The sequence below is a fragment of the Trichosurus vulpecula genome, chromosome 7 (genome assembly GCF_011100635.1).
Source record: "Trichosurus vulpecula isolate mTriVul1 chromosome 7, mTriVul1.pri, whole genome shotgun sequence".
NCBI lineage: Eukaryota > Metazoa > Chordata > Mammalia > Diprotodontia > Phalangeridae > Trichosurus > Trichosurus vulpecula.
In genome coordinates this window covers 209,376,757-209,388,009 of record NC_050579.1, presented here as the reverse complement: position 1 = coordinate 209,388,009, position 11,253 = coordinate 209,376,757, and the positions used below count along the sequence as shown (strand labels likewise).

The 11,253-nt window shown below is 34.7% G+C and overlaps 1 protein-coding gene across 1 annotated transcript in view; it reads left to right on the top strand.

Moving 5' to 3' along the window:
* The first annotated feature begins 5,571 nt into the window (after positions 1 to 5,571).
* Positions 5,572 to 11,253, top strand: part of LOC118856961 (adhesion G protein-coupled receptor B3) — a 187,242-nt gene continuing 181,560 nt past the window's right edge. Inside the window, exons 1-2 of the mRNA XM_036767541.1 lie at positions 5,572 to 6,417; positions 8,052 to 8,155. Coding sequence (XP_036623436.1) covers positions 8,055 to 8,155 — 101 coding nt within the window. The 5' untranslated portion in view covers positions 5,572 to 6,417; positions 8,052 to 8,054. The remainder of the gene's footprint in view (positions 6,418 to 8,051; positions 8,156 to 11,253) is intronic.

Genomic DNA, 11,253 nt, shown 5'->3' with positions numbered 1-11,253 from the left:
ATTGTTTCATCTCCCTAATTAGATTTTTTAAGCTCCTTTAAGACCGTGTTTTATATTTTTCATGTGTCCCACATAGCTCCTAGTAGATTGCTAGTCACTCATTAAATGCTTGTTCAATTATTTTAAACATAGTAAACACTACATACACTATGTACTGTGTATTACTGCCAAATGCTATTGACTTCTTTGCTTTATTGAACAAAATCACCATAGAATGATAAGTTGAATTAACATTGTTTTTAGATCATAATCAAGTGATGTTTAAAGAAATAAATGGAGGAATCTTTTAAAAGCACAAAAGGACCTCAAATAATATTGCCATGATATACAGTGGAGCCTCTCTTATATCAGGATGGGAATTAGAACTTAAGAAGTCTGTATTGATGAGAACTAGCCCATCTTTAAAGTCTTCAGTAATGAATTTAAGTTAATTCTGTTAATAAAAGGAGAAGGAAATCAGTAATGAACATTAATTTTAATTTATCATAAATATTTCATGGTAATATAAGAATTCCTACATAATATCCTTACTATATATGAATATTTATTTCTTTTTCTACAACATAGAATAGTATCTATAATGTAAAATTGGTAACATGAGCAACAAACAGGTTTAAGTGCTGGTAATAAAGTTTGTTTCATTTTTGTTTAGTCACGCTCAGTTTTGTCCAACTCCCTTTGACCCCATTTGGGGTTTTCTTGGCAAAGATGCTGGAGAAAACCTAGGCAAACAGAATTAAATGACTTACCCAATGTCATATGGCTACGGGGGCCAGATTTGAACTCAAGAAAACAATTCTTCCTGATTCCAAGTCCAGCACATTATCTAGTTTGCCACCTCACTGTATAACTGAAAGTTTGTTTTAATGAGCTTTGATTTACTTACTAATTTTCCTCCCTCATAAATAAGAAAAATGTCATATATTTTTGAATTTCCTATGATGCTCAATGAATTTTAACAGCTCAGTCAATCACTCAATAAGCATTTATTAAGCACCTACTATGTTCCAGGTACTCTATGAGGCACTACGGATACAATGAAAAAAATGAATCAGTGTCTGGTCTTAAAGAGGTTGTATTAGGAAAGACAAAACTTACAACCTGTGATTTTAATGGTAAAGGGAATTCCTAATGAGGAAGCTCCCTCAAAATTCAGGTCAGCACCTTCTCTGTAATTTCAAATCTTGAAGAGCTGCCCAGGGAACTAAAAGGTTATGTGACTTGACTGGGGTCATGAAACCAGTATCTATCAGTGGCACTTGTTGAACCCAGAGCTTCCTGACCCTGAGAAATATTTTCTTTCAACCACATATGCCCTAGTATGTGCTTAATATGTGTCGAATATATATTCTTCACATATATAAGGTATGTGTATATATTAATGTTGATAACAAATGTACTTTATTTTGATGTTATATAAAAGTTCCATCTTTGTCATAGATAAACATTTATTCTGAACATAAGCATGTATATAGCTTTAGGCTAAAGTGTCCTATTGCATGAAAATATTGAAATATATTTCATCAAAAGCACACTTAAGTATTACCTGTCGTTGTATTTTAAAACTTAGGTTTCTTTGTTTTGTTTTTAAATTGAGACAGCCTTTTAAGCAGTAAGCAACTTTACCAAAAAGATAAATGTTGCTTGTAATAGAATAAAATGTATTAGGTTGTACTGAATGATCTCTGGTGAGATGGTATGGTTACAATAGTTCAAGATTATAGTGCTCTCAGTCTTGGCAAAGGCTTGGAAACAAGAAACTCTACCCTAAAGAATGCTCAGAACTGAGAGCATGCTGCCACATTCTGCCAAATAAATGTTTCTGTGTTGTAAAACCAATTCACACTAAGAGGCAGATTATCATTTTGGTATTTTGCTTAAAATATGAATTACATAGTTATCCAAATTCTTCTGGAGTGAATCACTTCCTTGTAGTGACCCAAGGACCCTTGAAAGCTCACTGATCTTTTTAGGATGCTGGTGTTCATATACTTTGCTTTAAATTGTTATTTCACATATAAAAATAGTTGACACAATATATAAAGCTATTGTTGCAGTAGCAACTTCAATTCTGAATAAATGGAACTTTAATATCCTAAGAGTTAATGACCCTCTCAAAGTGCTTAACTTACTCCTAATCAATAATTTACATGGTGGCTGATGAAGAGGCAAAATGGACAATTTGTCTACAAAATACTTGTTTGAAAGGAGCTTTCACTTTTCTTGCTATATCAAGTGCTAAAATCATGAGACCTTTGAACACTCTTGACATCTGTCACTATAGATTTCTGTTATCAGTGTCTTATTGCACAATATTTCATTGTAGTGAACAGAATATTTGCCCTGTTAATTTTAACATTATAGAATACAGTCACATATTATAAATATAGTCACAAAAATTGGAACTGACTATGGTAAGAAAAAACTTAAAGAAACAAACATGACCCAAAAGAAAAACAGGAGGTGGAAGCTGAAATCATTTGCTCTTTGACTTCACATGAAAATGTGCGTTTTGGAGCATATACTCTTCATTATACTTGGACTCAAGCCATTCTATCATCTTCACCGTATCTTTGCTCACATTGTTCCCTCACATTGGGAAATACTTTCCTTTCTCACTTCCACCTCATAGAATCTCTGGTTTCCTTTAAAGGTGCTCTCAAATACTATTTCCTACACAAGGCCTTTCCTAAATCTCCAGTTGCTAGTGTTTTCCATTGCTCCAAATATATAAAATATACATAAAACAACACATACTTTCAGTATGTGATATATATATATATATATATATATATATATATATATATATACATATATATACACACATTTTGTCAATAAATACATCTTGTTTATTTCAGTAGAATGTAGGCTCTTTGAAGGTAGGGAATGTTTGATTTAATTCTATGAATCCCTAGTGCCTAGCACATAAAAGATGTTTAATAAGTGCTTGTTGATTAAATGATTAATTAGATCAGGTATATTCTTTAATTCTTTGAAGCTAACAATGAAGGGAACAAGAAGAGGTATCATTAGATAGATACATAACAAAGGAGTGGAGGAGTGAATGTGGGACATATATAAGTTGATGCAAACTTTGCAAACTTTGACACTTCCATAGGATTTCTTATAGGCCTAATGCCTTTTGAAAACTGAAAGTGTCACAGGGCTCAGAAAAAACCTGAATAATAAGAAATATATTACTGCTAATTAGTTGTGGTTGGATCTTTATTCTGTACTTTGCACTCACAAATTGTACTCTGAACACAGTATTAAGTTATTAATAACTGAACACAGTTAAGTGTTGCTCACTTATCCTTATATTGTTATTCCACATATAAATACATTCTTATGCCAAAAGGTTTATTATATGATAATATAGAATATGTCATTTAATAAATAAATAATTTAATAAATAAAATAAATCACTGGAAAAAAGGGAGAAAGACTAATTCATAGGTATATCATTTAAAGTTAGAAAATGATGCATTGTGACTTCTGGTGTATCCTGTTTCTCATTGCAGGATTAGAAGCAATTTTAGCATATATTAGGATTACTACATATCAATTTACCTTTACTGGTTCTCCTTAAAGTCAATAGGACACACATATTATTGTCATAAAGTAGAAAAATGCTAAGGAGAAAATGTGTTAATACATACAATATGTAATAAATGTATTAATAGAAATATACATAAATGTATTTCATTCATTCCAAAAATTACAAATAGCTCTGAATGAAAGTAAGACTCAAAAATATTGAAATACTTATATTCACTAATATAACTTTTAAATAGAATGTGTGTAACATAAAGAATCTTTCCTTTAGGCATTTCTTTCTCTTTAAATGCATAGACTTCTGGAAAGTGTAAATATAAAGTTGTTCCAAGTCATTCACATCTTGGTATTAATTTGCTTATCTGATCAGGAAAAGGAAATAATAAGAGTTTTGAGAAGGCAGGGATATTTTGGAACATGTGATCAATATCTTGGGAAGAAAATCTATGAGACCCACACTGAGGAACTAAATGTTGGGTATTTGGAGAGGAAAAGGAAAAGAGGCAGAGTATGCCAAGGTCTGCTGAAACTAAAGACAAACATAGCCTCCTTTTCTAATTTGCCTAGTCAGGTTCTACTCAGTTGCTTAAGGAGTACTGGTCTGAAGGACCTACTTATGTGTATGTGATCTGTAGGTCTCAAGAACATTATTGAATTAAACATAATTAGGCATAACTAAGCATCTTATTTGTGTCTTTAGCAAAGGAATTTTCAGGTTACAAATGTTTATATTTTTCTTTTGAATAAGGCCTTTTTCTGGTTTTCTTTATTAAAATCTGTTAATTATAACAAAATATAGAAATAAAAATCTATGGACACCATCTTGAAATCATGGTGGTTAGGTGACTACAGAGTAGTGAAGTTCTTTTTCAAGAAAAATTATTCTTATGTTTTAAAATGTCATTTTATCTTAAGTGAGTCTTTCTTTGATATATAATCAGCAGAGATAAATGTATTTCATCTGGATTTAACTATATGTTACAATTGGATGAGTCCAAAAACTAATAAATTGAATTACTGCTAAGTTTCAATGAAATTGAAATTTATTAATACTAAAACTAGTGGGACAACTTTTTTTCTTTTTTTGATAAAAGTTGGCATATCAGCATGTCTTAATGAAAAGTACAGAAATCCCATATCTGTGAGGCAAAGAACTATTTGGATGAGTTTGAGAGTATTTTTAACTATTATCCCACAATTACTCTGTATTCTTTTGTCTCATACATCATAGGTAGAAGTGTTGTTTTAAGGTGCCAAAATGAACTATGGTGAATTATTGCATTTTGAAACTCATTGGAAGTACAGTTGTCCCTGGTCTTTAGGGATGTTACCTGTAGAAACCTTTCAAAAATATGCTGTGTATATATTTTAGTTCAATATTTTGAGGCGTTCAAAGACAGAGGATATAGAATCCTAAGTTATTAACAAATTATTATCAAGACATTTATTTCTCTTCTTCCTGTTTGATGATTAGTTTACCCCATTTGGGGACTTGGGTTGAAGCAAAGAGAAATTTGCAATAAATGATGCTGCTAGCTAGAGAGTTTCTTTGCTTGGACTTAAGGAAAAAAAAACAAATGGTGCATTCAACATATGACACGTGAAATGATACTAGGTCGATTAGTGAAACGGATACCTTTTTTTCTTTCTTTTTCTTATAGAAATGATCTCTCTAGGTTGGTTCACTTGGGGGTGGAGGGGGTGATTCTTTTTTTTTCTTTTTTCCCTGCACAAAGAAAACGTAGGTTGATACCATTTTTATTGTTCTGCTGGGGTGGGAAACAGACCATATGCTTTAGCATTTTGAATGGCTAAATCTAATGGGGGGGGAAATGAATTGATTCTAGGACTTTCCTACCCTCTCTCAGTCAGCTCCTTACCCTCACACAAGACTGGCAGATGGGGTCATTACCCTAGATTTCCCATTGATTTAGGGTTATCCCAATGCTGTTGCCCCAAGTCAGAGAGAGAGGGGGAGGGGAAGAAATCAAAGGGGCCGCAGAGGCGAGTTAGGCTGAGTGAAGTCTGGAGGGCAAACTCGTGTCTTTGGCTGTGGCAGTGTAAGCAGTGCTGAAACCCACCCCTCTGCTAAGGCAAAGGCAGTAAGAGTTGGAATCATCTGATGCCGCTACCGCTGCTTCCCGTTTCCAGGGTGAAATTTTTACAGCAGCTAATTTTATAGAGAGGAAAATACCCCTAACCAGCAGCAGAGAAGATCTGGTATCACCCAGACGAACCAATGTAATCTTTTAGGTAGGTTTTTCAGAGAAATCCGCATTTTAAATACCAGCATTCACCGCCAAAAATGCGGGACGGAAGTCAGAGCTGGTTTGAGAATAAGAAAAGCCTCTTTACACCACGAGTGTTTGAAATGATCCGATGAGCAGAGGAAGTAGCTGCCAAAGCTCAGGCTGCTATTGCCGCTGCTGCCGCCTCTGCCGCTACTGGGTTCCTCGTAAAGGGCTGGACAGAGCAAGCCCTGGTTTCAGCACCAACGGCGCTGGACAGCTCTCTGCACGCTGCACAGCCGCCTGCCTGCTTTTCCCCCCCTCTCGCTTTGCATTACTGTACAACTGGAGATGCATCTAAATTACGTCCTGTTCAACAACAAGTAGATTCTTCCTGTCCGGGAACTACAGTAGACGATTCTCTCAATTAAACTGCATTTTCTTCTTTTCGGAATTGGCCATCAGGCGTAATTTTCCTGATTTCCCCCCTTCCCCCCACCTTTGCAGGAACGAGTCTTTGGGAACCTGGTCCACCCAGGGATGTAAAACTGTGCTTACCGATGCATCCCATACGAAATGCTTATGTGATCGTCTCTCCACCTTCGCCATTTTGGCTCAGCAACCTAGAGAAATAGTAAGTAACAAAGGGAAAACACGGTTTAATGTAAAGACAGGGATATTTTGTAGAGTGCTTCTCCAGAGAATTGCATTTTAGATGGGGGAATGTACAATATTACAGGATGGCAACATTAGGTTCGTCTCCACCTTGGCTACAGTGGCTTAGTGAATTGAATTCCAGTTGGTGTGATAGAACTAAATCCTACTCAATTTTATATCTTCTAACTTGAATTTTCTGCAGTAAAGAATTAAGAAAGCTTTATCACTGTAATGTGAATGTGCTAGAAACTTTCAAATTAAATAATTGCCAACTTGTTTTGTTTTAAAGATTGTAAAGCTATACCAAAGAATTTATAAGGATACTGTTGATAGTGGAATGAAAATCCCAGACACTGTAGCTAAACACATTGCAGATATGCATTGGATATTTTCAGTACAGATTTTTGGGTTGTCTACTGATATTTGAGGGGGGGGATCAAATCAAGTTTTCAGGAAATCACTGAATATAAAAAAGTATTCTCAGTCCTTGTAAGTACAAGAGGTTTCTGAAAATAGTTTCCAGCAGAGAGTTGTGAGGTAATGTTTAAATGGGAAATAATGTGCTCATCTTGTATATTATTAGCAATTATTTTCAGAAATGGACATAACAATTTCAATAAATGTTACATTTTAGACTAAATTTGGCCTGAATGAGTACCAGTTTCCTCTGTTATATAGATGAAAGAAGATAACCTGCTGAAATAGAATTTTGTTAAATCCCTAAGGCTTTGAAACAGCATACTGGTTTTTAATGTACCCTTTCAAACTTTCAGTGCTAAAAAAAATACTTTTAACATAGCAGTCATTGCTTTTTGCCATGTTAATTTCCAAACACAGAAGTCACTTGAGTAGTAAATGCTTACTTTCTTTTAGTTGTATTTAATAGGAAACAAGACATTTTTCAAGGTCATATGTTTTACTTCTGTTGTTGGTATTGTGTAAATTAACTCCACATATAATATTCATTAGCAAAATAATAAAATATATTCCTGTCTAAGGAAATAGAATTTCTCCAGACTGCTCAGAAGCCAAGTAAGAGAAATTAAATGGGAGAATACTTGACTTAGGACAAAGTTGTTAAAAGTCAGAAAGTTTGATAAATTTTAAGTAAGCATGGACTAGATTTTGAATAGTTAAATGAATAGCAAATGAACAACAACAAAGTAAATATTATGAAATATCCATAGATAAATTACTGAATACCTTTTTGAAAAGAAAAGATACAGCTCTAAATTTTAGCTGGAGAATGATTTAATGTGTAAATGACTATCAAGTTAGAGTTTCAAGTCTGTTTGAAAATAAATTATTAAAGTGGTACAGTATAATCAAACATTTTAAACCTACAAGGCCTTATTTATATCTTCATATTGGGGTTGGAGAAGAAGAGGAGTAATTGATAGAATTAGTCATTAGAGAGATGAAAGCTATGGCAATGAAGTTGTTCCAAAGACAAACTAGGCTTTGATGGTATTTTTTAAATGGTAGTTTGGTTTTACTGTTTGTACTCTATCGTTTTATATTTTATAAAATGCTTCTCTTCTTGTTTGTGTGTCTTTGTGTGTGTGTGTGTGTGTATGTGTCTGTGTGCATGCACATGTATGTGACTTACAGATCATGGAATCATCTGGGGCACCTTCAGTAACACTCATAGTAGGCAGTGGTCTGTCTTGCTTGGCCTTGATCACCCTAGCAGTTGTCTATGCAGCACTATGGAGGTATGTATTTGATTTATGCACTTGATTGAAATATTCAATGGTTTAGAGGTAAATTGGGGGATTTGATACCAATTATATGTCTATCTGCTTTATTTACTATCTGCAATAATTCTAAACAATAACTATAACACAATAAATTGGAATGGTTTACCTGACTTAATTATGCCCTGACTTGTTGGATGACAATATAGCATTACATATTCTTTAAAAAATATTCTATTTTCTCTAGCCCTAATGCTGTTGGTCATTAAATGCATAGTTATGCCATTAATTAACACTTTCTTTTTCCCCTTCATCCATGCATCAAAAAAATATCAAGCTTAGGTCTATATAATGCTCTCTCCATTTCCTGTTTTCCATTCAGTATAAGAATGAAATTGGAATATTTAGTGTCACTTCTCAGTTACTCAGTTAACTCAATTTCTGAGTTTTGTACTTAAGAATTTAGAGAGGGCCAAATAAACTAACCTTCTCCCTTGAAGGTTTATTTCTCAAAATTCTACTTCAGCTCCTTATCAAAGGCCTTCTAGAGGATAGTGTTTCCTCTTTCCCATCAAAGAGAGACAAATCAAATGAGGCAAAAAGCAGATAACATAAAAGCAGTAAAAGAAGTATTAGGGAAAACATGTACCATAACATTGGTTGGAAATTATTTCTGTGGTAAATGGAAGAGAGAACTTTGGATTTTTCCTAAGGCCTAGAATATTATAGGAATGACATCCACAACTTTGTTAATGATTTTTAGAAACACAACTTCAGTATAGACATTTGTTCTATCCTAAATGCTTTTCCCAAATTACTATTGTCTCAAACTTGTGAAATTATGTACAAGTATGGATACTATGAAAATAAATAGGCAGTCATCTTCTATTTATCAATTGCTTGCAGTATTAAAGTAGTGTAGGCATAGATGGTGTCCTTGTTCCCAATAATTTTGTTTTACAAGTCAATCAGTACCTAAAACACCAGCAAAAATGATCATTGGCTCTCACTAGCGAAAGACCATTTGATTAGACTTGTTACCTTCATTTTTGTCTTTGTTAATCATTCTCTCTTTTTTCTCTAATGAAGAATGCTTCATTGGCTGACTGATCAATGAAGTTAACTTGGTCAAGAAAGTATATTAATTCTCATATCTCATAGCAAAATAATTGAGCTGCTTTAAGGTTCATATGTATAAAGATTTCCCTACAATTAAGGTGGTTGGAGGATTTGGGGACACATTTGAGGCAGTGCTCTCTGATGGAATCTTTATTTTCTGGTGGTAAAGGATTCAACCCTCCAAAGAAGTCCTACATAAATGCATTATCAGGGGCAGCTAGATGGTGCAGTGAGTAGAGCACTGGCCCTGGAGTCAGGAGGACCTGAGTTCAAATCCAGCCTCAAACACTTGATACGCTTACTAGTTGTGTGACCTTGGGCAAGTCACAACCCCAATTGCCCTGCCTTGCCCCCTCCAAAAGAAATCAGAAATGCTGTATCATGGTGTGGAAATGACTCTGAGTTCTTAAAGGCTATGCCCATAGAGAGTGTGTTTGGGCAGCTTTTAGAAGTATAAATCTTTAATTGCTTGTGTGGTGGATAGAGCCATGGACCTAGAGTCAGGAAGATCTGTGTTTGAATATGGCCTCAGACACTTAGTAGTTGTGTGACCCGGGGCTAGTCCCTTAACCCTGTTTGCCCCAGTTTCCTCATCTGTAAAATGAGAAGGAAATGACAAACCACTCCAGTATCTTTGCCAGGAAAGGGGTGACAAAGAGTTCAATACAACTAAAATGACTGAACAACCATGAGATATACATATAGATATAGATATAGACTCTATGTCTGTAATCTGAGGGCTAGTCTTTGGAGAGGTTCATCACCAGGTTGACTAAGGCTGATTAGTTTTTACAGCCACAGAATGTCCTGAAAACCATTTAATAAAGTATAGAAAGGTTATGATATGCATTACTGGAGAGAGTACTCTAGTGAAGAAACCACGTAGCTTTGAAGCAAAATATTGACAATGTTGGACTTTTAGCCTCTAACAATGGTAGCAATTCTCAAAAAAGAAAATTTTAGTTTAATCTGCCCAAGGAAATGTGGGCATAAGCAATCATGAGCATTTCAAGACCTGGAAGTTGGTGGTTGGAGAAAGTTACTCTAGACACTCCCAGTGGACACAGATTGGGGTAGGATAGTAACTTCTTTTGCTGCCCAAATCTTACTTCTTAGAGAGTGAGGATTTATCTTTGGGCTGGTCATCATTTATTGCCATAAGTATGCCAACATAATTCAGAGGTATCTAGAGTGTACTTCTACTTTCTGTTGTCTAAGTCCATCGACAAGCCATTCTACCACCTCTCCATGAAATTAAGCTCTCCTGGGCACTAAAATTGCTGATGGAAATATAGATAAAATTGAACAAGGAAATATGTGATTGATTCATCAATTATATGGTCTCTTTAAGATGAAGTCATACCTACACCATAGGTACAACTAGCCAGATGATTGTTCATGCAAGCAACCCACACGCATTTTAGAAGTGCTAGGACACTGAATAAAGGATAAACTCATTGCATGCGAAGATATGGAGAGGAAAGTGAGAAATAACACATTCATTCCCATCTATCATCTCTATGAGTATCCTGAGAGTTGAAATGATAATAATTTCTTCACAAGTGAGTCTGGAAAGGCCCTGGAGCTAAACCTCAGTCTAATTTTGGTGGTAACTATTTGGGTTGGTTTTGAGGAGAAATGTAGTGCCCATTAGATTGTAAAAGTGCTTTTTATTCTGCTCTCCTGAAATGTGCCTTGAAATTTGGAGCTTCTCCCTTGATGATTCCTAAATTAGGAGAAGCAGGATTTGGTTTTGTATTCTAGACTCACTGCATCTTGATGGTTCATGTCTCACATGATACCATAAAGATGGTAGTTACTGTGCAACATATTTACTTGTACAAACTGATTGAGTACAAAGCATCAACAAAGCATAAAAAGGCGGAAGATGTTATTATAAAACATTATAATGTCATCCACCGAGTTACCACAGGACATTATATAAATAAAAGAAGTGATTAATAATTTAAATTTTGGGGGAGTGCTTTTTGATCAGA